We start from the raw sequence: 27,199 nt of genomic DNA on the forward strand, positions 1-27,199 counted from the left end.
CAGGGTCGTGGCAGCTGCCATGACGGGCCCTGGCGCAGGGGACAGCCGGGGCTTTGGAAGCAGGCAGCCAGCCAGCCTTAGGCCGCCTCAGACGACAGCCTTCTGCCCTGCCCGCTGCGCCAGGCCACACACGGCGCTGGGGTGGGACTCAGCGCCCTCATCCTGCCACAGCAAAGCCCGGCCAGAGCCACCGTGCAGTGAGGAGCCCTGCCCTGTCCTGCTCCCGGGGCTGGCCAGGGACAGGGAAGGGGAGGCCGTGGGCTCGCTCCGGCACTAGGCCCCTCACGCTGCGGCTGCAGGGGAGGCAGTTTGCTCCCGCCTGGCCAGGTGCAGAGCAGGCCGGCTACTCTCCCGAGGGACTGGCCCCAGGAGGCCCTGACTGGCGGGACAAGGGGATCCTCAGACCGCCAGCAGCCAAGCAAAGGCAGCGCCTGGTTCCGGCTTTGTTGCACCCTGAAAGCTCAGTCCCATCCCTCAGCTCCTCCCGCTCCTCGTGCCCAGATCCCCCTGGGCTGGGGGAGCCGCTCTGGCAGGGGCTGGGGCCAGCTGTTCGGAGCCATCCTTTGCCGGCCAGAGGCACAGCCCAAGGAGAGGCTGGCGGAGAAGGGCTGTCAGGGCACCCCTCCCCCCCGGGCTCCCTGCCCATCCTGGGACAACCACCGCCTGCGCCCTCTCCCCACCCTGCATCTGTCTGGGCCAGGCCAGGGAGCGTCTCACATGAGGCGTCTCTCATGAGGACAGCCAGGGCACGGTCCCGTCCCTAACAAAGCCCCCACTTTCCCCCGTGCCCACCACAGCTCCCGGCCACAGCACCAGCAGAGCCCCCACTGGCCTCAGGGAGGGGGGAGGGGGAGGCACCCTGGGGCACCAGGGCCAGGCCGGGGGGGATGTGACAGGTGCTGGGGACATGCTCGCAGGCCTGGTTTGTAAGGCCGGGGAGCTGGACGCCCTGTGGGGCAGACCCCAGCACAGCCCAGCCCCGTGCACAGAAGGCAGGCGGCCCCGTCTGTCAATGGCCGGTGGCTGGAGCACAGTGGGTATGAGCTTCTGGGAAACTGAGTCCCAGCTGGGAAGGGCTGTGACTGAGCCCAGGGCAGCTGTGGGCCCTTAGACTGCGGCAGCCCTTTGCCCAGGGCAGGCTCCCTGCAGGGCCCGGCTCCAGGGGGTGCCATGGGGTGGGTCCGAAGGGCGCAAGCTCTGAGTCACTGCCGGGCCGCTGGTCTCACTAACCTGAAGGGAGTGAAATCGGCCCCGCCTGGCCGCTGGCAGCCGTGGCTCTGCCAGGCGGGGGGGGTCTGCGCTGCTTGGCGTTTGCTGAGGCTGCCTGGCAGCCCTTCAGATGGCACCAGGCTGGCGTGCCAGCAGGAGCCTGGGCTGGCACGTGGAGCTGGCACACAAAGTGTTAACCTCCCCCACCCCCCACCCCGGCCCCAGTGCAGGGGGGATATCTGACCTGCCAGCCTGAGCACTGTGTAATGGGGACAGCTGCTGTCCTCCCCGCTTAAGGCCCCCCCCCCTCCCCCAAGCCCAGCACATGTCCTGTCACTCAGCCAGACTACAGTTTTATTTGAGCTCCGGCGTGGAGAGCTGGGCAGTGCAGGAGAGTTGCTCCCACCCCAGCCCGGCGGTCCCTGCCAAGGCGTTTCCAGCATGGAGCCCCTCTGCATTCTATCCTTCTGCCTCCTGGCACCTCTCTGGGCTCAGGTAAGGCCAGGTGGTGCTGCATGGGCCGAGACCCCAGCACCAGCTGCAGGTGGCACCGCACCCTGGGACGCTGAGCCGGGGTGGGGGTTGCAGAGCTGCTCTGGCTCGCGGAGCGTTAGGGCGTCTGGGGCTGGGGGGTCCACGCCATGGCCTCATCCCAGAGCAGCCTCCAGGCACCAGCTCAGCCCCTGCACAGAGCGGATGGGAGGGGATTACGCCAGGACGGTGTGCAAGGGAGTCCCACAGGCCCGGGCTTTAGCCGAAGGGAAAATATTCTGCTCAAAGCCCACGCTCAGCTCACAGCCTGGGGAGGAGGGTGGGCGGGCACCAGCTGAGTCCCAGCACAAGAAGCCCAGGTGGTGGGGGAAAGAGAGGCAGAGCCCTGTATAGGAGCCCCGTTGAAGTGGAGTTTCCAGGAGTCCCAGCCTGGAGTCGGGGGTGCAGGCACAGCCAGTCCATGGACGCCCCTGGGAGGAGGAGGGTTCTGTCCACTGCGCCAGCTCTATGGGGACCCCCACCCCCTGCCCGTGGGGGAGGGAATTGACTGTACCCGAGGGTCGCCACCTTCCCTGGGAAACGCAAAAGCTGGAGATTGCAGAGGGCGTAGGGAGGGGCCGCAGCATTTCTTGGGCAGTTTAAGCTGTTGTGAAACTAGCGCTGTTGCAAAGGGGCCTCAAAAGCAGCATGCCTCCGAGGACAGGTCTGCGCCCGTCCCCTGTCCAGGGTCTCCTACAGGGCCTCTCACTGCAGCCGCTGGGCACCTCTCACGAGAGGGCATCCTCCTTCCCTGGGCGCATCCCCCAGCAGCATCAGCAGCTGTGTGCTCAGTGCCACAAGGGTTGGGGTTCTGGGAGGGCCCCCACGTCCAGGCTTCTGCAGCATGTGTGTGTGTGTGTATGGGCGCGATTTGCTAGTTGTGCCCAGGCACGGCAGATACAGCCCAGGACCCTGTGATACAAGGCGCTGAACATTATTAGCAGGAATACGATAGTGCCCAGGAGCTCAGGGTCAGGTGCTGTATGTGATTAGGTGTATTATGGTACCGTTTAGGCACCCCAGGCCTGGTCGAGGACCCTGTGATGCCAGGCACTTCACGTTATTAGGTGTATTACGGTAGTGCTAAGCCCATAGTGTCAGGCACTTCACTTGTATTACAGTAGTTCCCAGCAACCCTAGGCCTGGCTGAGGACCCCCTGGTGCCATGCTTTGTATGAAGCATAATATGGTAGCTCACTGGAGCCCATTGTGTCAGGTGCTGTACATTATTGGGAGTACTACGGTAGAGCCCAGGAGCCCATTGTATCAGGCGCTGTACTTTATTAGGTGTATTATGGTAGCCTCCAGGAGCCTATCATGTCAGGTGCTGTACATTATTAGGTGTATTACGATAGTGCCTGGGAGTCCATCACATCAGGACCTGTACGTTATTGGCTGTTCTATGGTAGTGTCCAGGAGCTCATTGCGTCAGGCACTGTACATTATTAGGTGTAATACTGTACAAGCCCAGAACAAACCCAGTCCTGGCCCAAAGAGCTGGTGGTTTGTGGGTACAATTGAGAAACTCGGGCTGCACTGCAGGCAGGACCGCACTGCGAAAGGGCTTTGACGCAGGGCTTTAGGGTCAATTACCTCCCTCCGACTCCTGTTGCTGCTCATCCCCAGCCCCCTCAGCTTGCCCCCAACTCCCTCTCCTCCCCCTGCCCCCAGCCTGGCTTCCCCTTCCTTTGCTGGTCCCCAAAAGCGGTTCCACAGCTTGGGGAAGGGGCTGCGCCCTGGGGATGGCCAGGCAGGTGGGCCAACAGCGGGCGGGCGGGCGTGCTCCCTCCCAGCCGGCTCCATTCAGGTCTGCTACTCGAAACAAGCCGCCTTCGCCCTCCCCTGCCCAGGGACCGGCAGCTGGGCCAAAGCTAAGCAGAGTGAGCCAGACCGCCTGGGCCGGGCACCGCCAGGGCCTCATGAGCAGCCCGCGTGGGCGCGCTGCAGGCTGCACTGCCTGGCCCTGCTGCACGGCTCCCCATCTGCAGCTGGGTGCACACTCAGGGGGCAGGATCGGCACTGCCGCACCCCCCCCACAGGCTGCCAGCCCCACCTCTGGCCTGAGCAGGGAGCATGGGGCCAGCGTGGCAGCCCATTGGAGTCTGCCCTACACTCCCACACCTGCAGACGGGCACCTCATCCCCAGACAGCCGTGCGCAGTGCGGCCACACTACTCCTTAATGCATGCACATTGGGCCTCTCGCACACCCACACTGTGGCACAGATGGTGTCAGGAGGCCACACTGCGATAGGACGGGGTTTCTGGGCACAGCTATGGAAATCAATCCAGGGCATCGTTGCTTAAAGCTGGGCCACTCACAGCCCCAGGCTGAGATTTCCTTCTCACTAAGGCAAATCCAACCAGCCTCAACGGCCCCTCTGCCAGCCCCACTGGCCAGCCAGAAGCCACACAAGCGAACCCCCAGACTTCCCGGCTGCTCCACCAGCCCAGACCAACAACCCCCAGCTCAGGTGAGTTGTTATTAAACCTGTTTCACCAACACCACACAGATTCTTCCAGGTCCCAAAAGGTCCAGCCACAGTCGTTGGCCAATATATACTTGAATCTTACCCACAAACAACACACTGTGCCAATCCTTCAGATCGAAATGGCTAAAGGATTATTAACACAACAAAAATGAACAGGGTTAGAGAGAAAAATTATTCACACAATATTTTACATACATCAGTTACAGGCATTGCTGCAGCCAGCAATGTTATATGCTGATTCTGGAAAGTCTATCCCATAAGGGATATAATTCCAGGTCACTTATCTGGAGAACTGGAGACCTGGGGAGCTGAACTCAGCACGCTGCAACATGGATCCTTTGACCAGGAAGCAGAACAAAGGAGCAAGATAAAGTCCAGGATGGCTGTCCCTTGTGTCCAGTGGGGCCCAGTGGGCTGCACGCCACTGCCGAGTCTCACCTTTCCGACATGCGGATTTGACTGCTTGAGCCTCTGGTTCCCATCCCATTGTTCAGCCCGGTATCCGGGCTGGGGCTGAGCTCTCCCCTCCTATGGTGAACCTTGGCACTAAACCATCACCCCGACAAGCAGAGAGCTAAAAGGCACAACTCTGCCTGCGGACATGACACGGACATAGAAGCAGCAGACGTAAATTCAGGACATGATCAGCTTTCATTAGACACCTCCCCCGGCCCCCCCAGCACATGGTTTGGGGCAGTAGGTACACACCAATGGCTCCCGTGCACAATATAGAAATCCAGTCACGTGACACAAGCTACCTCAACAGCACCCAGGCCGCACGGCTGCACTCGGGAGGTGTCCTGTGCCGTACACGTGTGTGCCCAGAGGAGCCACACCAGGAGGGCTAAGGCTGCCCACGAGCGGCTGCCGTCTGCTGTGGATCTGGGGTTCCTGGTCTGGTGGAGCCACTGGGGTCCAGTAGAAGGAGGGGTCCATTGGAGCTGCCGGGGTCCGGTAGCAGGAAGGGTCTATTGGAGCCGCCAGGGTCCGGTAGAAGGAGGGGTCCATTGGAGCCGCCGGGGTCTGGTAGAAGGAGGGGTCCATTGGAGCCGCCGGGGTCCGGTAGAAGGAGGGGCCTGGTGGAGCCGCCGGGGTCCAGTAGAAGGAAGGGTCTATTGGAGCCGCCAGGGTCCGGTAGAAGGAGGGGTCCGGTGGAGCCGCCAGGGTCCGGTAGAAGGAGGGGGTCCATTGGAGCCGCCGGGGTCCGGTACAAGGAGGAGTCCAGTGGAGCCGCCGGGGTCCGGTAGAAGGAGGGGTCTGGTGGAGCCGCCGGGGCCTGGTCTAGCCATTCGTGGCAGGTCGCTAGCAGTGTGCAGACGAGTAACCGTGAGCATCCTCCAAAGCTGGTTCCTGCTGCACAGGGCCCAGCCGAGCTGTGCGGCCCGCAGGCGGCACCGAGGGGTGGCGGGGCAGGCGCTGCTTGGAATGCCCCTCAGTCCTGCCCAGTGGGGCAGGAGCAGACCCGGAGCCACATGCACCCGGCCCTGTGGGACGTGCACCAGAGCGGGGCAGGGACAAGCTGTGGCGGGCGGCTGAATCTCAGCCACTCCAGCCCCTCCTGGCAGGCAGGGGCCAACCAGAGGGTGGTGCCAGGGCTGGCAAATTGCAGGAGCGTTTGGCAAAGCTGGGCCAGAGGGCCACTGGGGACTGACTCCCAGGGCAGACCCAGCCCAGCATGCATTAACCCCTTCCTCCCCTGCAGACCCTCTCCTGGCACCCCCATGACGGGAGCTCTGTGGGCCTGTCTACACGAGGCACCTGTGGCTGGCCTGCCCCACCCCTCACGTGCCCTGCCGGAGCCTGGCCTTCAGCCCAGGCCATGTTGCCTGTGCACGTAGCCTGAGCCCCAGCAGCCGGACCAGGCTGACCTGGGCCGGTCACGCCACAGTGTTTTATTCTCTGCCTCTGATGGCGGGGAGGGGGCAAGCCCCTGGCCCCCCCCCAAGGTGCAGAGAGAGGCTGGGAGTGGGCAGCCCCCCTTCTCCTGGCAGGGGATAGACCCAGGCCCAGCTGCCCTCTCCCTGCTGTGGTGAGGTGAAAGAGTGATGGCAGCTATTTATACGCCCCCAGGCTCAGGGCCCCCTCCCGGGAACAGCTGAGCTCATTCCCAGCATTCCTGCCGGCTGCCAGTGGGGGCAGGAGGCCTGTGGGACCCAGCCTTGAGCCCCACGCTGGCACAGCTGGGCCGTTCCCAGGGCTGGGCTCTGCCCTTGAGGGAGATGGTACCCAGTGCCCAGCCAGGGGCTGCTAGCCGCCTCCTCTTGGCCGTGGCTGGGGAGGAGCCTGGCGCCAGCACTGGCTCTTTCAGGACCAGACTACCACGCATGGCTAGACCCTGTGACCTGCCCCACAGGCTCATTGACTGGCCAAGCCAGCCATGGGGGGTGGCAGAGGGGCCAACGAGGCGCACAGCCGGGAGCCATGAAATCCCTGGGCACGGAGGGGGGTGTGCGGCTGGGCGCGAGGTTGGCGGGGGGCAGCCGTGCATCGCTGCTTTGCCCAGCTGTCCCACAGGAATCCCAAGCGGGCCCCAAAGGCCTGAGCCGGGAGCGTGTGCGGCAGAGATATTTGGAAGGGTCAAAAGTCAAAAATGTCTCCTCTGTGCAAAGCGATGAATTATCCTGGGGGACGGGGGAAGGGGGGGGATACAGAGCCCACCCCTGCCCCCTCCCTGGCCCCCGGGGCCCAGCCTCAAGCAGGGTGAGCTCCCCACTGGCTGCAAGCCAGGCCAGGGCCAAGGCTGGGCTCCTTGCGATGCTGCAGGAAGTCTGGGCCTCCCAGCTGTCCCCGGGGCTGAGCGTAGCCAGCTGGGCATCTCCTTGGCTACTGCTTTGGCTGTAAAGGCTCATATTTTTTTTTCTTTTAACTACACACGTAGTACCCAGAGGCACTGAGACCTCATCTGGGGGTCTCTGCTCTTCAGCCTCGGCTGAGAGACAGCTTGCCTGAGCTCTCAGCGCCTCTGGGTACCACACAAGGAAACCTTTATTTTTTCAGTTTTTAATCAAGATTCTTTTCCTGTCTCTTGTAGCTGTCTATTAGTGGACCAGCCCAGTCAGGTTTTGTACTAAAAAGGCTCTTGATGGAGGTAGCTGTGTCTCTGTCCTGGCTTTTGCTTGGTTTCATCTGTGCGCTCATCTCAGTACACAAACTCAGAATCAGATTAAAAGAGAAGCAGGTGAACCTCCGGGCTGAGGCAGTGAGCGGAGCAGCCAGGATTACGTGTACCAGGATGCAACGCTCTGGCCTCCAGGCTCTATGTACAGAGTCTGTCACGTTCCCTCTAGCCCCAGCAGACTGGGCACCTGCCCTCCCCAGCTGCCTGCTGTAGCGCCCAGTGAGCACAGAAAAGCCGGCACCAGAGGAAGGCTTATGGCTCAGGTGGGTCCCAGGAGGGAAGCAGAGCTATCGCCAGCCCACAAGCAGCCATCGCAAGGAGCCCAGCCTCTGGGTCCCCCATGCTGCAGCCGGCACTGCGGGTGGGCAGCCCACATGGCCAGCCAGCCTCTGTCTGCTCTGCCAGCGCTGCCTCAGCCGCAGAGCAGCAGCAGGGCATGGGGCAGGCCCAGGGATCTCCGGCAACCCCAGTGCCTCAGTGAAGGCCTGGGGTCCAGCTGGGGAGGGATAGGGCCACAGGGGGCCGCTGGTGCCCGTACTGGGGCGTCCCAGAGATGGGCAGCTGGGGGGCACTCTGCTGGTGGAGCTGCATTTCCAAGGCAGGTCCCGCTGCTGCTGGGAGGTTGGAATTGCTCTCGGTTGCAGAGCGGTAGGGTGGGCTGGTCAGAGCCTCGGCGGGGTGCACGCGGGGCTGGGCGTGCCCAGGCTGCCCTCACACTCGCTGCCATTGTGGACAATGCCCCAGGGACCCCAGGCAGGACCCACAGGCGTGTGTACAGTTGCCACTAAGCCCAGTCCCCTCCCCACGAATGCCAATGGGAGGACCCTGTGGGTGTCACACTGAGCCCTAAACGGCTGCCAGGGGACTCTGGAAAGCTGGCCCTGGCTCCTGGTTCCCGCCCCCCGGCAGCCAGGACACACGGCCCTGCCTCCCTGGCTGAGGGTGTCAAATCTCAGGGGTGCACCTCCCCCGCCATGGACCAACCCTCTCCCGCCGGGGCAGAGCCCCGTGTGCTTGGCAGCTCCTCTGCCTGGTGCCCAGCCAGCCCAGAGTGGTCCTCAGGCAGGAAGCCAAGGGACTTGGCCCAGGCTCTGTGGCTTCTCTGTGAGCCTGTGTCTGTGTTAGCCGGCTTGGCCCAGCGGCTGCCCTGTGGGCCCTGCCCACCCCGCCTGCTCCAGCTGGTGAGCGGAGCGGAGTGGGTGCCTAGAGACCATCCCCTGGCTCACTCAGCCTGCCAGGGGCAGGGGCTGTTCAGGGACATGCCCGGAGCTCTCTGCAGCTGCATCCATAGCAGGGCTCCCCCACAGGATGGTCGGCTCGCACCAGAACCCGGCTGGCAGCAGCCTGTGAAGGAGCCCTGCCTGGCGAAGCAAACCCAGCCTCCGCGACCTCCGCCAGGCTGGGGCGCTGTGCGGATGGGGCAGGCGGGAAGTGCCACCCAGTGCCAGCCTGGAAGTGCTGGGGACCAGGGCACCCAGAGCCCAGAGAGCGGAGGATAAGCTTCCCCCGAGGGCCCGGCAAGAGTGGGCAGCTCTGGAGCAGAACCAGTCAGAGCCTCCATGTGGTCCTGGACTGGCCCGTCACAGGGGATGGATGCCAGCACAGGGGGAACTGGGCTCTCACTCCCCCCGTCGTGCCGTAGGCGCCCCTTGCCCCCATGTAACTGTCTAGCACAGCCAGCTTGGCTTGCAGGGCACAGACGAGCCAGGGGGATGTCTCCCAAGCCCTGAGCCAGGCGGTCCTCTGCAGGCACTGCCAGCAGCCCAGCAAGGAGCAGCCCTCTGCTCGGACAGCATGTCGGGGGCGAGCGCTAGTCATCGCAGGCCTTCTGGTTGTGCCGCCAGGGCTTGCCAGCTGCCCTGGGGCTGCTGGGGTCTCTGTGTTCTGCCCAGCAGGCCCCCATGCCTGGGGGTCTGGGGAACCTAACTCCCTGTGATACTGCGCTGCTGGGAAACACGGCCACTCGGCCCATGAGCCAGGCCTGCCCCAGAGCGTGGGGCGCAGGGCAGGGGACCGGGTGTTGCATTGCAGACATGGGAGCTGGGGAACAATGTCTTGTCCCTTCTGGGTGTCCCCTTTGGGCTTCAGTGTCCGGGAACAGCCTCCTGCGCCAGGCGGGCGTAGCTGCCCCGTGGCATCTGGGGGGGGTCCCTTGGGACAAGCTCCCCCGTGTTAGCCCCCCGATGCTGGGCCTGGGAGCAGTAGCCATGGGAGGGGGCTTTTCCTGGACACTGGGCTATGGCGGGCAGTGGGAAAGGGGGCAGCGTTCCCAGCCCCGTCCGCCTTGCCCACAAGGGCCCCAGGTGAAAGTCTTTGAGTGGGAGGGTTGAGTCAGAGAAGCGGCTTCATTGGGTCTCACACGCCACGGCAGCCAGGCCAGCGCCCCCCGGGAGCAGCGCCTCCGGAATGCAGGGCAGCTGCAGGGCTCTGCCGGGCCCAGGACCAGAACAGCTGGGGGGTGGGCTGCAGATCAGACTTGAGGCGTGCCGGCAGAGCTGTGGGGGGGAAGCTGGGTAATGGAGGGCTGTGGGTCGCGGCTGGGGGGCACTGGCAGAGGGGTGGGAGCTCAGGGCTGAATAACAGGAGGCTGAGGGGCACCAGCAGAGCGGAAAGGGGATCCTGTCCTGTGACTCTCCAGCGCCGTTTGTCCTTATGCGTTTCTCAGCTCTGTGAAAGCCCTGTGGGGAGATGGAGGGTCCAGTGAATCCCCAAAAATGCTGAGGGGATTTCCCATCCCTCGCCTGCCCCAAGGGGCTTTGAGTTGTACAGGCAGCTGAACACAGGCCCCACTGCCCCAGGCCAGGGCCCCTGAAGTCCACCCGCCTTTAGATTTATGTGGAGTCGCTGGGTTAAGCCCAGAGGTCAGTGGCAGCTTCCTGCCCTCCAGCAGTTCCCAGCACGCACCCAGGCCCTGGCCTCTATTTATAGGCCATGGGGGCTGGCCTGTCCGGTCCCTCCCCCACAACCATCCCAGGGCCTGGGGGAACTAGTGAAGTCTCCCATCCCGCCCAGCTGAGCAACAGGCCCCTGGCTCAGAGTCTGGCTGGGGCAGGAGCCATCTGCTTCGAGAACATTGCTGGGGCTCGGGGCGCTGCTGTGCTGAATGGGCGACCGTCGCAGCAGGCGTTGGGTCCCCAGAACAGTGCCTCCCCCGCATCATTGCAGCCAACACACCCACACTGGCCTGGGTGCATGCGCATACACACACACACAGCACAAAGCGCACACACACGCACCCCACGCATCAGCTCTGTCTCACAAAAAGGCCAAGGGATTCGGGCTTATTTAGTCTACGGAAGAGAACAGTGGGGAGTATTTGATAGCCGCCCTCAACTTCCTGGCGGGGATTTCCAAAGAGGATGGGGAGAGGCTGTTCTCAGGGGTGGCAGATGGCAGAACAAGGAGCAATGGTCTCAAGTTACAGAGGAGGAGGTGCAGGTTGGCTATTAGGAAAAGCTACGTCCCCAGGAGGGTGGTGAAGCACTGGAATGCGTTGCCGAGAGAGGTGGTGGAAGCTCCATCCCTCGAGGTTTCTAAGTCCCGGCTTGACGAAGCCCTGGCTGCGGCTGCTTTAACTGGGGTTGATCCTGCTCGGGGCAGGGGTTGGACTCGATGACCTCCTGAGGTCTCATCCAGCCCTGAGTCTATGATCCAGCTGTCCAGGAGTTGCAACGGCTCACCGCAGTGGGTTTGTAACCCTGGAGTTTTCCATGTTCTTCATCTACCAGCTGCTGATTGGCCACTGAGTCACAAACTGCGGATGGCGCTGGTTCTGTTGAGCTCTCCACTCTGTCTCTCAATCGGGCGCTGCAGTCGTTTTCTTCCCACCAGCTGGGGTCGTTCATCCTTTTTCTCCATTCATTTCCACACGAAAATGGCCACAAGGTTCTAGAGCCAGGCAGCCTCTTGCTGAATGCTATCTGATGTAAACGTGTCCATAAGCCTGTTTAGCCTCTTCATCTAATTTGTCAACTCTCTTCATGTCTGGCCACTTGGGAGATAGCTCCAGTACCTGCTATTGGTCTTTAAAGTGCTCCTGGCCTGCCTTTTGTTTTGCTGTTCGTGCTGATCCTCATAACCAGGAGTGGATCTTTCCACTGTTGGATTTTCTTGGCTATCTGGAAAGCTCTGCCAGCCTTTCCACTTGCTCATGGGCAACGTGGGCTGGGAGTAATACGATCAAAAGCCTATTTCATTCAGAATGACTTAAGTGCTGCTGCAGTGCATTGTGGTCCTTTGTCCATCACTAGTTGTTGGGGAATAGCCAACCGAGCAAAGATACACTTTGGTTTCTCAATAACATTACAACTTTCAAGCACATTATTTCTCTATAACTAGGCATAGTCCATGACAACTGATTAACGAAGTCCTCTGAATTGACAGACTGATTGGCCGGGTCATGGCGTTAGTTAATCCTGACATCCTTCATGGGTGAGGTATAGGATTTCTGCTCCCCCTTCATTTGGGATTCCCATGCAATTGTTTTTAACCCTGAGTCCAAGTCACTTAATTGGCCGCTCATGACAAAGGAGCCTCTCGTCACATTGTTAGTGTCCTTTAGACAGGCAGGCCTTCCACGCTTAACCTTACTTAGAACTTCCCGAACTGGTGTGTCTCTTGAGCTTGCTTTTTATAGCTGGCACAGGCTTTTTTCTGACACGGCTCTATATGAGCGCGTAGTGTCACACACTGATTTAGCTCATCTTCGAGCTCACGGGTAGCAGGTTGTGGGACTAGGTGCTGTGACAGAGTGCCTGCTACTACCAGCTTTTTGTAACAGTTGCGTTAAATCGCATTGCAAAGATCAATAGATGCTGGAATCTCAGTGGTGCTTGATTGGAGTCTTTTCCACTAATGATGGGAACAAGCAGGGTATGAAGAAGATGCACCTTATAGACTAACATTTTTTTAAAGCATAAGCTTTCTTCAGCAAAGACCCCCTCCATCAGATGCAGGACTTCCCGCTGGTTTTGCAGATACAGACTAACACGGCTATCCCTCTGATACTTGAGCAGGTTATGGTGTATTATCTGTAAACTAATCCATCCCAGTCATTGTCTGTAAATGTTCTCACTTGCCCAAATGTTTGCCAGGCGCTTCTTTGTTTTCCAGCTTCTGTGAGTGTGCAAGAATGCAATGTAACTGACTTAGACCCTCAGGCATGTTTTTGCAACCAGTCACCCACGCTGTTTGCAGCTGCCCTGAGCGCTGTGGGTTTGGTCACCTGCTCGTACTGAGGAACTGGAGCTGTTGAGTTTATTTCTTTTACTTTCTGAAAGCAATGTCTTGATTTGCTCCCCCCCTCAGCCAAGATGTGTTGGACATCAACTGTCCATTCAGGGTTTTGTTACCAAAATAGGTCTTGTAGGCGCTAACCGAAGGTAATTTATTATCCTCAGCGTGGGTCTCAGTTCTGGTATGTTAGCTGGTACATTCAGTTCTCAAATTGCGTTTCCTTTCTCTGGGGCTAGGAATGGTTCAGGCTTTACTGTCTCTTCCAAAATCTTGATTTGAGATGGGTGGAAAATGCATTTTCCCTTGCTTAGCTGCAGCCCAGACGGACTGCTCAGGCTCAGCGCTTTGTTGAGGGTTTTGTCGTGTTCTTCCATTGAATATCCATCTATCAGAATCTCAGCCACAAAAACAGCTCCCCTTGTGTTCGTTGACTGTCCTGCTGTCTTGGGGAAATCTCAAGTGCAGTGGCAATCGCAGAAGGTACTTGTGATGCGGTTCAGGGGTCCCCAGGCTCTGCACCCCATCCACTGGCAGGAGTGACTCTCACTCAGCAGGAGAACAGCGGGTTTATCAGCCGAGAGGACACAGCGTGTACAGAGGAGTCAGTGCAGCCGGCAGAAACAGCCAGTCCAACCCATGTTGGGGAGAGGAGGCCCCGAGGGGCCCCCCGGAGCCAGGGCCTGGCCCCCTCCTTTGTCTCTCTCTCTCCCAGCCCAGACTCACTGCTTCCAGCTCCCAGTTCCAATTCAAACCCCTCAGGCTCCACCTCCCCCTTTGTCTCCAGCCCAGAGGTGTCACCCAGTCGCCTCCATTACACCCAGCAGGAGCCCCACACCCCCTGTGAACCACACACCTATCCCCCACTACACCACAGTAATGGCGGCAGGGTCTGCGATTATCCGTTTAGCACTTGAGTTGTCTGTTTAGCACTTGATTTGCTAACAGAAGTTTCCGGGAGCCGTGGGAGGCATGCAGATTGGAGAGGCCTGTAGCTCTTTCAGTCTGGGGAGAAAGTCACTCCAGGCTGGCTTCTGAGACTCACCCAGACAAGCGTGTCTCCATCTTTCTGCATAGCTGGTACCCTCGGGGCGGGCCACGCTGCCGGCTCAGAGATATTCCCAATGATGCCAACCCCGTCCATTCCTCTTAACTGGTCCCACATTAGGCAGGGAGGGGATAGGAACCCTGCAAGGCACAGGTGACGCGTAGATGTGCACAGGGGTCACATCTGCACGCCCCAGCGTTGCGCCCCCCACTCACCATCTGCACTGCACCACTTCCAGTGAGTGTGGGGGAAATCCCGCCCCTCCCCAGAGTGGCGTGGCTCAAAAGCAGCCCGAGATTCTCAGCTCACACTACTCTCAGTTGCGCCACTCCAGGGGCTGGGCAGGGGGGCTGCCTGGCAGTCACCTGAAGTGGTGCTTCTGCAGGAAGAGGGAGGAGAGGGTGGGGCATGGGCAGGGAGGGGGCGGAGCATTGGCAGAGCAGGGGTGGAGGGGGAGGGGGCAGTGCAGGGACAGGGGTGCAGTGCTCCCCAGAATCCCCTTAAAGAGTATAAAGAGGGCACGTAACATAACCAGCCCTCTTTCCTTGCCATCTGTACAACTATCTTCCAATAGTCAAAGGATTTAAAGCTCTGCCCGCTTCCCCCGGTGTACATGAGAGGAGATACCCTGACAGCTTCCATTTCTTGGTGGAGCTTGTTTGCAGTGCGAAATATTGGAAAATATTGTTGCCGATCTGAAGGTTTGTCAAAGCTGGGGGCCTTTGAAGGGTGCCATGCTGATGAGGCCCTGCAATCTTTGTTGCCTTAGTCCTTTGGTTTGCAACCTTCATTGCTGTTTTCTTTCTGTTCTTAATCTACTTCTGACGCCATGGCATGTATTTGGGTACCTTATGCACACCAGATGTGGTCATCACACACCCCTTTCATGCTCTGCCAGGGGAGGTAAGATTAGCTTGAAATGAGGCATTTTGCAGCCCGTGCCAGCCAGTAGCAGAACAGCGTAATACAGATTAGCGTTCCGTTGTGGGTACTGTGGCTTTTGCAGGCTCGGCTTGCAGGAATACGTGTGTCCCTGGCAGGAAAAAGGCACAGTCAGAGCCTAATAGCCGGGGGCTCTTGTGCTGGGGTTTCTTATGGATGTCCCTCAAGGATTCTGACATCCTGCCTGCTGCACTCTCAGCTGGCACCATTGTCACCTCCAGGGCTGACCTGTCTGAAGCAGCTCAGGCCCAGGGGGCCGGCTCCAGGGAGTGAGCTTCTGCATGGAGGATCCCTGGGCTAGGGAATCCCCTAGAGGAGCTGGGCTTTGCCTGTTACGGGCGCCAAATGGGAACCAGGTGCTTTTGCAGCCTTACCCCTGGCAAAAGCCTCCCTACACTAGCACTGGGGGAGGAGGGGGCCTGAGGACTGGCTCTTGCAGCATCCCTTGCTTGGGACCCATGTGCTCCCTTCCCTGGTGGCGGCACAGGCGGACTGGAGAAAAGACCAGTCTCAACTCAGAGCCAGCACACAGCTGGCATTGGCACCCCCAGGCAAGGGGCAGCCACCCTCACCTCTGCACAGTCCCAGGGCCGTTGGCCGTACTCTGGGCCCCAGGATCTGAACCATGAGTGCTGCCCCTTCCATGCCCTCACCAAATACCCAGCGGGTGGCAAATGACCTGCCCCCTGCTCAGCTCCTGCCCAGGTGGGCTGCCCCACTGAGCACAGGGAGGGCAGGCCAGGGTCGGGGGGCACCCAGCAAGACAGGGTGATCGTCTGACCTCAGCCTCTGTCCCAACAGGGCCACAGCTTCTCCCAGGGGGACACTGCCCTCCCCGACAGCCCCCTGGTCCTGTACCCATGGCAACAGCAAGCTGGACCCAGCAGGGTGAAGAGAGCCTGGGTGATCCCCCCCATCAGCGTGTCGGAGAACCACAAGCGCATCCCCCACCTCCTGGTGCAGGTACAGGCTGCCTTGGCCCGGCGTGAGCAACCCAGGGCGTGTGCCGCTATGGCCCGGGCCGGCACTGCCTTGCAGCCTGGCAAGCACCGCTCCTGGGCATCGGGCAGGGAGGGCAGAAGCCCTGGTGGGGCAGCAAAATGCTGATGGAGCTTCGCCTCACCTCACCGCTGCACCCAGCTGCCAGGCCAGAGGGGCACGTGCGCAGGTTGGCCTCATTCCCAGGCACTGCCACCCCCTTGGGTCAGACACACACCCAGTCCTCTCAGCAAGTGCACACACACCTGCCAGCACACGCACACACAACCACCACTGCACACACAGCCACCCCCCTCCAACACTGTACACCTCCACCAGTTCACACCCAGCCACTGCCTCACCATCACCCACCCACACAAGCATGTGCACACACACACACACACACACACATGCATCCACCGCTGCACTCCCCCTCACAAGAATTACACACACACTAAATCACACCCTTACCCAGCCTGGCCCCTCCTGGTGCTGTCCAGGGGGCAGGCAGGGCAGCTGGGTGGCTCAGGGACTGACCCCGGCTGCACCCATCCCTAGACCTCTTGCTCCTGGGAGGGCTAGGCCTGCGCTCGTCCCAGGGGCCAGGCTGGGGATGACTGACAGGCAAGAGGTTGCCAGCCCTGGGGGCTTATTGGCACGCTTCCCTCGGGCAGATCAAGTCAGATAAGAAGCTGCCCGGAGGCGTTATCTACAGCATCAAGGGGCCAGGTGTGGACGAGGAGCCCCTGGGCATCTTCTCCATTGACAAGTTCAGCGGGAAGGTCTTTCTCAACACCATGCTGGACCGGGAGACGAACGACCGCTTCCGGGTGAGGGCCCCTCCCTGCATTCACCCCATCGGGCCCCCAGAGCTTGCCGCTCAGCCCCCCCTATGCGCTGGCTGCTGTATCACGTGCACATACGCCCAGCCAGCAGGGAGGCTACGTTCCAGCTTGGGGAGCGCCCAGCTCCTCCTGCTGGGAGCCTGGCACGGGGTCGGCGTGAGCGCCCCACAGCCGGCACGTCCAGTAATGCGCTACAGCGCCTCCCGCTGGGAGCCTGGCACGGGGTTGGCACGAGCGCCCCAGAGCCGGCACATCCAGTAATGCGCTACAGCGCCTCCCGCTGGGAGCCTGGCACGGGGTCGGCGCGAGCGCCCCACAGCCGGCACGTCCAGTAATGCGCTACAGCGCCTCCCGCTGGGAGCCTGGCACGGGGTTGGCACGAGCGCCCCAGAGCCGGCACATCCAGTAATGCGCTACAGCGCCTGCTGCTGGGAGCCTGGCACGGGGTCGGTGCGAGCGCCCCACAGCCGGCACGTCCGGTAATGCGCTACAGCGCCTCCCGCTGGGAGCCTGGCACGGGGTCGGTGCGAGCGCCCCACAGCCGGCACGTCCGGTAATGCGCTACAGCGCCTCCCGCTGGGAGCCTGGCACGGGGTCGGCTCGAGCGCCCCAGACCCGGCACGTCCGGTAATGCGCTACAGCGCCTCCTGCTGGGAGAAGCTGTTTTCTCTGTGACCACACTCCAGCACAGCGCCCTACAGCGCCTCCTGCAGGCAGCAGCTGGAACTGACACAGCCCCAGAAATGAAGTGAAGTAGAGACTGGTGTGTCTGATGCCCATTCTCTGCCCTGTACTCAGCTGAGGGCCTTTGCCCTGAACCTGGGGGGCACAACCTTGGAAGAACCCACCGACCTGGAGATTGTTGTGATGGATCAGAACGACAACCGGCCTCTGTTCCGGCAGGAGGTTTTCACAGGGCATGTGGTGGAGGGAGCCGTCCCAGGTGAGTGCCTCAGATGTGTCCTAGCCAGGGCCTGGCATAGAACTTACACTGGGACTCAGGCACACAGCTAAGGAAGAGCCCAAAGAAACAGCACCAGCTTGCAGGGGCACTGGGAACCAGAACCCCACCCGTACGTAGAAAATGATGGCTCCTGAATTCGTGCCGAGCTGGGAGCAGCTCGCAGCTTCTCTGCTCTGGGTGCTAATATCTCCCCAGCAGACCCTGACAAGGGCTCACATCCCCCTGCCTGATCTGACTTGTTTTTTCCTCTTTTGCTAAGTGCTGTTGATACTGGGCCATTTCCACCTGGCTGAATAGACCTTGTCAGCTCTGGGCCTCCCTCTTACTGGGACCCCGCTCTTTAAATACCCCTCTGAAACCACCCCCCCCCGCCCCCACACACACACTCATGCATCTGATGCAGCGGGTCTTTGCCCACGAAACTCATGCTCCGAAATATCTGTTAGTCTATAAGGTGCCGCAAGACCTCTGTCCGCTGACAGTGGCCACTGCCAGGTGTCCCAAAGGGAATGGACAGAGCAGGTTACCATCAAGTGAGCCCAGCCTGTGGCAAACAGAGGCTTTGGGACTCCCTGACCATGGGGCTGTGCTCTTGGCCATCTTAGCTCATAGCCACCAGTGGACTAAGCTTGTTCTTAGTCCTCCAGGAACTGAGGCAATTCCTTTTTGAACCCAGGTCTGTCTCAGCACTTCATAGCCTCCCCGGCAGTGAGCTCCACGACGCGCCTGTGCGAAGTGTGGAGGAACGTTCCCCTTTTTTTTGGGTTTAAACCCATCATCATCATCATCAACCGCCACCATCATGGGGTGTCCGATGCCGCTCTCACTGGTTCCTCCCATCTTTCCCTGTCCTGTGCAGCCCGGCTTAGTTTCTGGAGACTAGCTCCGCACCAATCTACTCTATCGGCTGCCCCTTCTCTGGGGGCTCTGCCTCTCCTAGTTGTACCGTCCATTATGCCGAATATCAAGGTCTTGACTTTTTGCTGCCCATGACTTCCATTGGGTGACGCCTGGTGTTCGTGTCAGGGGAAGGGGTAAATGTGTCTCTCCTCACTGTCTACAAGCCATCAAGACTCTGTAGACCCCAGTCACACTCTCTGGTTAGTTGCTTTCCAGCTGAACAGTCCCACTCTTTAAGCTCTCCTCAGACGGAAGCTGTTTCATACCCCAAATCTCTGTCGTTGCCTCGATCCGTACCTTTTCCCATCCTAACAGCGCCCTTTCGAAACGGGGCAGGCAGAACTGCAGGCAGTGGTCAGGATGTGGGCATGCCCGAGACTTATACAGAGGTGTTCTGATCTTTTCCGTCCTATGCGCTAGCCCTTTCCTCATGGGCCTAATGCTCCACTGCTGTCTGCACGCTGAGCAGATGTTTTCAGTGGACATTCCACAATGACCCCAAAATCTCATACTGCTTCCTGCTACCCTGGCCATGCCAGAGCCCCTCAGTCCCTCTCCACTGCTGGCTGCTACCGTAGCTTTGCCACAGCCCTTCAGCCCTTACCCACTGCCCCCTGCTACTCCAGCCCTGCCAGAGCCCCTGAAAACACACATCATTTGGTATGTATATTTGGGACTCTGTTTTCCAATGTGCTTTACCTTGCATTTCTCCACACTGAATTTCATCTCCCATTTTTGTTGCCTAAGCTGGGCATAGGCCGAAGTGGAATTACTATAAGGTGAGTGCACAAGGGGTTGAACGCCATCAGGCTGCTATAGAGGTTCACTGTCAAACTGGGTGGATCTATCTACTGGCATCCTGCACAGATCTGTCCTGTGCCCGGTACTATTAGTTTCATGGATGACTTGGCTAACGGAGGGGAACGTGCTTATGAAACTTGCTGGCGACCCCAAACTGGGAGGCATTTGAGTCACTGGCCGGCGGAACTAAAATCAACGAGCTGAAATTCAGTGAAGACAAGCGTCTAGGACGATGCATGAAAAGGCAAAAAAAAATCAACCGCACAACTATGCAACAACAGTGCCGCCATGTAGGCTCTGCCGTTAGGGTGGAGCCCACGTTGCGTGTGAGCCCACAAGGGGATACCGCTGGGGAAAAGGCTGGTGTCATTCTGGTGCAGGGTAGGGCAGCCAGGGAAGGTAATCACTGCCCTCTGCTGGAGCCCTGTGTCCAGGTCTGAGCCTTGCGCTTTGGGAAAGATGTGGCCAAATTGGAGAGAGAGCAACAAAACTGATCCAGGTGTTAGAGCCCCTGACCTCGGAGGGCAGGTTACAAAAGTGGCCCTGCTTAGTCTCCAGAAAAGAAGACGGAAGGGGCGGGGGGGCCCGAGAACCATCTCCAAATAAGTGACGGCTCTTCTGAAGTGGACGGTGACCCCACTGGAGCCAGGCCAAGACATGCAGCCAGGGGGATGTAGGTTAGCTAGGAAGACTTTTACTAATGCTCAGCGTTACTCTGTAGCATCAGCTTCCAGGGAGACTGCAGAAGACCCATCATGGGAGGTTTTGGCGCACAGGAGGGCCAACCCCGTCTGGGTTTACTTGGCTCTGCCACAGCGCAGGGGGCTGAGCGCGAGGCGCGCTTGCGGTCCCAGCCAGCTGGCTGCATCTACGCCACGCCCGTGGTGTATTTCCGGTTTCAGGCACCTATGTGCTGACAGCAGAAGCCACAGACGCTGACGATCCTGACACGGACAACGCGGCCCTGCGATACTCCATCCTGGAGCCGGGCTCTGCGGGGCCCTTCAGCATCAACGAGAGCACAGGCGAGATCCGCACGGTGCAAGTGGGGCTGGACCGCGAGGTAATGGGCCTTGGGGGGAGCCGGCACTGTGAGCCGGGCATCCCTGATGCCTGGCCTGGGTGTGCCTCTCTGCAGCCACTCAGCAAGCTGGGGGTGGGAGGGGTGCAGCTGCCTGAGATCCCCATTCTGGGTCGGGGTGGCTGGTACCGGAGGGATAGCTTGGCAGCCCAAAGCAGGGTGGCTCCCTGTGGAAGCCCCTGGGCAGGCCTAGCAGAATGCTGCTGGGCAGGAGGGGCAGACTGAGGATGTGCTCTGAGGTGCACAGACAGGCCAGCAGGCCAATTGAGGGTGGGTTGGGCAAGCCCTGGCCTGGTAATGCAGGGCACTGCCTCCCCACAGGGGTCCAGGGGATTGGGGGAAGGGCTGGCCCTAGCCAGGACAGAAGCTCCTGGCATGACCTGCCCTCCCCCTGCCCCCGGCTGCTCCCCAGGTGGTGAGCGTGTATAACCTGACTCTCCAAGTGGCTGACATGTCTGGCGACGGTCTCACCACCACAGCCACAGCCGTGATCCATATCGATGACATCAATGACAACCCGCCCGAGTTCACCAAGCCGGAGGTACCAAGCTGGGTCAGGGGTGGGGGCGGGGCAGGGCGCAGGACACCTGGGTCCCGGGCTGACCTGTGGCTGTGGGTGGGGTCCGGTGTCGCACTGGGACAAGGTCGCTGACTCGGGTGGACTGGGCGCTGGGAATGTGGCCTGTGCCGGGGTGCCAGGCAGGCAGGCTCAGGCGGCAAGCGCCCTGGCTGCTCTCTTGCAGTTCTCCATGGAGGTGCTGGAGAACACGAGTGGTGTGGATATCGGCCACCTCATGGTGCATGACAAGGACCTTCCTGGCTCCCCCAACTGGCTGGCGCGCTTCACCATCCTCGAGGGCGACCCAGACGGGGCCTTCGCCATCCGCACTGACCCCCACAGCAACGACGGTGTCCTCTCCATGGTGAAGGTGGGGCCAGCACCCGGCACACCCTGCAGCCTCGGCCAGCGCCCACCTCCCGGCTCCCTGCGGCCCAGGCTCAGCTGGACAGGAACCACCTGGTGCCCAGGCTGTGCTCTGCCCCTTGTTACCAATGACCCCAGGGAGCAGCTTGGCTGTGCCCCAGCCCAGAATCCTGGCTGGGGAGCCCCACCGGAGGGTGATCTCTGAATGTGGTGGGGGAGCCCTGCTGGAACCCCCAGTGCCAGCTGGCCAGGGTCAGGCTACCATGGGCCTGGGGGAGGGCAGCCCACGTGTGGCACGATCCCTGGACGGAGCTGGCCTGGGGTTAGCGCTTACTGTTGGCCCCCTCCCCGGCAGGCCTTGGACCACGAGGAGCGGGACCATTTCAAGCTCACCGTCTCCGTGCAGAACCAAAACCAGCTGCACCCGTCGGCCCCCCAGACCACGCAGGCCCTGGCTGTGGTGCACGTGCTCGTGCGGGATGTGAACGAAGCGCCCATCTTCCACGAGAACCCCCTTTGGGCCAGCGTGAAGGAGGGGGCGCCGCCCGGCACTGAGATCACCACGGTCAGCGCCCACGACCCCGACACCCGCCAGCCCCAGGCCCTAAGGTGAGTGCTCCAGGAACTCTGACCGGGGCCAGTGCTGCCTGTATCCTCGGGAGCCCCAGGCCAGGGCTGGAGCCAGAGCAGGTGGGTGCTGCCCTGGCCAGCTGGGCACCCGGGGCTGCTGAGTCCAGCTGGTGCTGTGCCTGGGTGGGGAGGCCCCGTCAGCCAGGCTGGGGGAGCTGGCGCAGTGCTCTGCCCTGCAGGCTGCAACTCATCATGCTGGGTGCTGGATCTGGTTGGGGAGTGACCCGGGCACACGAGACCCACCTCCTGCCCCCACCACCACAGTCTTACCCTGGTCCTAGGGCTCGGGGCGTGATCTCCTGCAGGTTGAGGGGGGACATGATAGAGGTATATAAAATTATGACAGGTGTGGAGAGGGTGAATAAGGAGACTTTATTTACTTGTGCCCATAATACAAGACCTAGAGGCCACCAAATGAAATTAATGGGGAAGCAGGTTTAAAACTAATAAAAGAACATTCTTCTTCACTCAGCGCACAGTTAACCTGTGGAACTCCTCGCCAGAGGAGACCGTGAAGGCTGGGAGTGTAACAGAATTTAAGAACGAGCTAGATAAACTCATGGAGGTTGGGTCCATAAAAGACTATTAGCCGGGGGGTGGGGTGGGGGGGTGGGCGGAATGGTGGCCCTGGCCTCTGTCAGAAGCTGAAGATGGAGACAAATCGCTTGATCATTGTTTTCGGTCCACCCCCTTCTGGGGCACCTGGCACTGGCCACTGTTGGCAGACGGGATGCTGGGCTGGATGGACCTTGGGTCTGACCCAGTGTGGCCATTCTCGTGGTCTTATGTAAAGCACACATCTTAGCCTGGCTGTAGTACCGGCCTGCTCTCCCTCAGCACACCACACACCCCATGGCTGGTCAGGCAGCTGGACTGTTCTGGGGGGGTCGCCCAGGGCTCTTCCAGCACGTCAAGGCTGGCAGGGAAAGGCTGCAGTCTGGCAGCTCTGCGCTTGGGCTCTGCCTTGGTTCCAAAGAACAGCCTTTCAGGCTCTCCCCTGCCCCACCCCTGGGGGGTATAGAGTTACCTTTGCAGCCTGGCTCACTGTACGCTAGCCCAGCCCTTTGAGCAACAGCATTCCAACGCGCTTCTCTACCCAACCCTGCCCAGTGCAGAACCATTCCCCTCCCCAGTCCCACCTCAGCTGAGCAAAACACAGCAAAAAGTAGCTCTGCACCGGCCAGAAACCCTAGTGACCCAGGCACTGTGCAGGCAAAGCAGAGCAGCTGCCCCGCTGGCGGCTGAGATGTGGTTCCTTGCCTGCAGCAGGCTGGCCACTTCCTTTAACCCACTGGAGCAGGGCACAGTCATCTGGTGCCGGTGGTGCTTCAGGTTGAACCTCTCTTCTCTGGCAAACTCTCGTCCGGAATCCAGCCTGATTTTAGTGAGCCGGACGGCTGCTTAGCATGGGTGTGGGCAATTTTTCCACGGTCCTCTTAAGTTTGGGTCCAGCCCCGAGGCCTGGCTCCCAGCGTGCTGTGCTGGTGTTTAGCTGTAATTTACCCCTCAACATTTCCAAAGAGCCCAGGCAGCAGTGGGAGTGTTGGTGAGGCGCTAGACAATGTTGACCTCCTGCGGTCCAGCAAATTCTCCTGTTCTGCCCCCAGTCAGGTCCCGAGGGTGCTGGATGAGAGAGGTTCAGCCTGTGAGAGGCCAGGCAGCCGGCCAGGCCGATACTGTGCTCTCCTTTAGCAGGATGGGGCTGTCTGCCACTGGGCTGCAGTGACTGCAGGAGGAGGCCCCAGGATTGGGCAGTGCTCCTGTGCCTGCCAGGGCAGCGGCTGTGCAGCGCCCCCAGCGAGGGATTAGTTGGCTGCCCACTCCCGTAACGTGGCACTTCTGCCCACAGCTACGCCCTGGCCTATGACCCGGCTGACTGGCTGCTGCTGGACCCACGCTCCGGGCGGGTGCAGACCAAGTGGGCTCTGCGGCGCCGCTCGCCCTTCCTGCAGGGAGGCTGGTACACGGCGCGCATCCTGGCCAGCGACAATGGTAAGCCGGGGCGGGGGAGGGAGAGGGAGCACCGCCCCACTGCGCTCGGCCTGGCCCGGCCCATGCACACATGCACACTAGGCCCTGACCTGCCCCCTTGTCCCCAGCGGAGCCGCCGCACACGGCCACGGGCACCTTGTCCATCGAGATCCTGGACGTGAACGACCACGGGCCGGCCCTGCTGCCGCTGGCGGGCGTCCTGTGCAGCGAGCCGGGCCAGGGGCGCGGGCTGCTGCTGAGCGCCACGGACGAGGACCTGCCGCCCAACGCCGAGCCCTTCGCCTTCCGCCTCAGCCCCGACACGCCCCAGCTCGCGCACAACTGGAGCCTCAGCCCGCTCAATGGTGAGGGGGGGCAGCGTGCGCGCACCAGGCTCGGCGCTGGGAGGGGGCAGTGTGGCCCCCCCCGGCCTAAGTGGGGCGGGTTTGGTGGGCCAGGCAGACAGCAGGTAGGAGTGGGGGGGAGGGAAGCTGGTGACCAGTGATGGGAGCAGGCGGGGGGATGTCAGGGAAGGGGAGCAGGACCTGGGGAGAGGGAGCTGGGGCTGATTGCGGGGAGGTGTGGAAGGAGGGCGGCCAATCAGTGGGAGGAGGGGTGGGGAGGAGCTGATCAGTGGGGGAGGGGCTGATGGGTGTGGGAGGGGCTGACCAATCCAGGGGTGTTTGGTGGGAGGAGGGGCTGATGAGTGGGGGAAGAGGCTTATGGGTGGGGGAGGGTCTGACTGACGCCGGGGTGGGGAGGGTGCTGACTTGGGGGGGGGGAAGGGCTGATCAGTCAAGGGGCCAGCAGGACTGGCTCGCGGGGGCAGAACTTGGGGCGGGGGGCACAGACTGGGGCCGTTCCGGACGCCGTCTGTCCTGCCCCAGCGACCCACGCGGTGCTGGCGGTGCTGGGGCCGGTGCCCCCGGGGCTGCACTCCCTGGCGCTCCTGCTCCGGGACTCCGGCACGCCCCCGCAGGAGCGGGCACAGCTGCTGAACGTCTCCGTGTGCCCCTGCGACGAGCGCGGCAGCTGCCAGCCCAGCGGCACGGCGGCCGTCACGGCCGGGGCCGGACTCAGCTTCGGGGCCTTGATGATCATCCTGGGCAGCATCATCCTGCTCCTGTGTAAGTGAGACACCCCCCCCCCCCCCCCCCCCCCCCCCCGCCTCCCGCGACCCCCTCCGGCCAGCCCGGCCCCATGGCCTTGCTCTGTCTCCGCAGCACTAGCCCTGCTGGCGGCTGTCCGGGAGCGCTGCCGCCGGCGCCCACGGCACAAGGGGCTGCTGGAGAGCTCGCAGGACGACCTACGCGACAACGTCCTCAACTACGACGAGCAGGGCGGGGGCGAGGAGGACCAGGTGAGGGAATGGGTGGGGTGGGGCAGGGCGGGGCGGACCAGGTAAGGGGAGGGGCAGGGCAGGGTGGGGGTGAGGAGGACCAGGTGAGAGGTGGGGCGGGGCAGGGCAGGTGAGGGGAGGGGCAGGGCGGGGGCAGGGAGGACCAGGTAAGGGGAGGGGCGGGGCAGGGTGGGGGTGAGGAGGACCAGGTGAGAGGTGGGGCGGGGCGGACCAGGTGAGGGGAGGGGTAGGGCGGGGGCAGGGAGGACCAGGTAAGGGGAGGGGCGGGGCAGGGCGGGGCGGACCAGGTGAGGGGAGGGGCAGGGCAGGGTGGGGGCGAGGAGGACCAGGTGAGGGGTGGGGCGGGGCAGGGCAGGTGAGGGGAGGGGCAGGGCAGGGTGGGGGCGAGGAGGACCAGGTGAGGGGTGGGGCGGGGCAGGGCAGGTGAGGGGAGGGGCAGGGAGGACGGCTGCTTTGCAGCCATGTCGGGGGTGGGGGGGGCGGTGTTTGGCGAACAAGCCACACTTTGCTCTTACCCCAGCCCTACTGCAGCCCCCCAGTGCCGACCCAGTGCCCTGGCCACAGGTTCCCTCCTCCCCATCCCGGCCGGTGCCCCTCACAGCTGCCTCCAGCCCCCAGCTTTCCCCGCTCAGTCCTGCTTCGGGGACACGCTCAGCCCCTGTTGCACCAGAGCGCCCCGGCCCCTCGCAGGCCCCCACCTCCAGCACAGAGGGGTCTGCCCACCCGCAAGCACCACCCCTGTGTGGGCACCAACCCGGGGCTCTCCCTAGGGTGCCTATGACATACACCAGCTGCGCCATCCCGACTTCTTCCTGCCCGTCTGCCCCCGGGGCAAGCAGCCGACCCGGCGAGACGCCCCCTACAGCTACGCCACCCCCTCGTGCCCCCGCAAACTGCCCGCCAGCCCCGCCGACATCGAGGACTTCATCAGTGAGGTGAGGGGGATAGGCTGGTGCTGTGCCCTGGGCGGGGATGCAACCCCAATGCCCCCGCTGAGCTGGCCTGAGCCAGGCTGCGACACTGCTGGCCCAGTCCACAACCCCAATGCCCCCGCTGGGCCAGCCCGTGAGCCTATTGGGCTGGTGTGTGACCCCGCTGCCCCTGCTGGACTGGGCTGGGCTAACCCAGCACCTCTCTGCCAGCCCAAGGCCCTGCTCAGCCAAGCTGCTGGGCCCAGGGCCTCCACCTGGCCTGTCTCCCCAGCGAGCCGGGCTGGCCCAGGGCCGTAGGCTGCAGGCAGCCTGCTTTGCTCGCTCTGGCAGCTGATGTCACTTCTCTAGCCTCCAACCCACGCCAGACCCTTCCCAGCCCCTGCCCTGGGGCGAGCCCCACTCCAGCCGGGACTGGCTCAACAAAGGCAGGGCCTGGGCCTCCAGGAGGCACACTCAGGGTCACAGGCAGGCAGGGCAGGCCTGGCCAGGGCGAGGAGACGGGTGCCTGGGCCCAGGAGCTCCTGGGTTATGAGCAGCAGCAGCTACGGGGGCACGCAGGCCGCCCTGCGGGCCCCACAGCCCTTCTCTCCGGGGCCTGCAGGGGCTGGAGGCAGCCGACAGAGATCCCAGCGTCCCCCCCTACGACACAGCCCTCATCTACGACTACGAGGGCTCCGGCTCCGTGGCCGGCACGCTCAGCTCCATCGTCTCCAGCCTGACAGATGGAGACCAAGACTACGACTACCTCAGCGAGTGGGGGCCCCGCTTCCGGCGCCTGGCGGACCTGTACGGGCACTAGGGCGGGGGCAGGGCGGGGGGTGGGGCATGTCAGGGAACCCCTATGCTGGGGCCTTGGCAGGATGGGGCCAGCCTACTGCTGAGCCCCCAGGGCGGGGCAGACGCTGGAAGAGCACCAGCTGCTTTTAACAGCACAGCTAGCCCTGTTCACAAGGGCCCCCCCAGCCTGGGGGCTGGCTGGGCTCAGCCGGTTCCAGCAGCCCTGCAGCACAGCCCTGCCTCTGGCCCAAGGGGACGTGTAGCTAGGAGAGCCACCCAGAGCTGCCCTCACTCCTGGGCCTTCAGCGACTGCTGAGCTGCAGCCTAAAGCCAGGGGCCGGGTGGGCAGCCGAGGGCACGTGCCAGCCAGGATCAGGGCCTAGGCAGCAGCACAACCAGCATTAGCCTGGTTCCCCAGGGGCAGAGCTGGCCGGGCAGTGGGGCTCAGGGCTGGCCGGTGGCCGA

General features: G+C 62.0%; 1 protein-coding gene across 1 annotated transcript; it reads left to right on the forward strand.

Annotated features, from left to right (window-relative positions):
* The first annotated feature begins 1,595 nt into the window (after positions 1–1,595).
* CDH15 (cadherin 15) lies at positions 1,596–26,771 on the forward strand. The gene is made up of 14 exons (XM_075008526.1): positions 1,596–1,704; positions 15,372–15,533; positions 16,223–16,378; positions 17,192–17,336; positions 19,961–20,121; positions 20,552–20,680; positions 20,883–21,068; positions 21,420–21,673; positions 23,544–23,686; positions 23,794–24,030; positions 24,553–24,792; positions 24,889–25,025; positions 25,796–25,960; positions 26,559–26,771. Exons 1-14 carry the CDS (start codon positions 1,651–1,653, stop codon positions 26,754–26,756), a joined length of 2,367 nt encoding a protein of 788 aa, XP_074864627.1. The 5' UTR covers positions 1,596–1,650; the 3' UTR covers positions 26,757–26,771.
* Positions 26,772–27,199: the final 428 nt, after the last annotated feature.

This window comes from Carettochelys insculpta, chromosome 14 (assembly GCF_033958435.1).
Source record: "Carettochelys insculpta isolate YL-2023 chromosome 14, ASM3395843v1, whole genome shotgun sequence".
Lineage (NCBI taxonomy): Eukaryota > Metazoa > Chordata > Testudines > Carettochelyidae > Carettochelys > Carettochelys insculpta.

Excerpts from the sequence above, each read along its gene's own strand:
- CDH15 (XM_075008526.1), top strand. The coding sequence starts at position 1,651 with ATGGAGCCCCTCTGCATTCTATCCTTCTGCCTCCTGGCACCTCTCTGG. Across the intron at positions 17,337-19,960 it reads GGTGGAGGGAGCCGTCCCAG|GCACCTATGTGCTGACAGCA; the intron begins GTGAGTGCCTCA and ends TTCCGGTTTCAG. Across the intron at positions 20,122-20,551 it reads AAGTGGGGCTGGACCGCGAG|GTGGTGAGCGTGTATAACCT; the intron begins GTAATGGGCCTT and ends GCTGCTCCCCAG.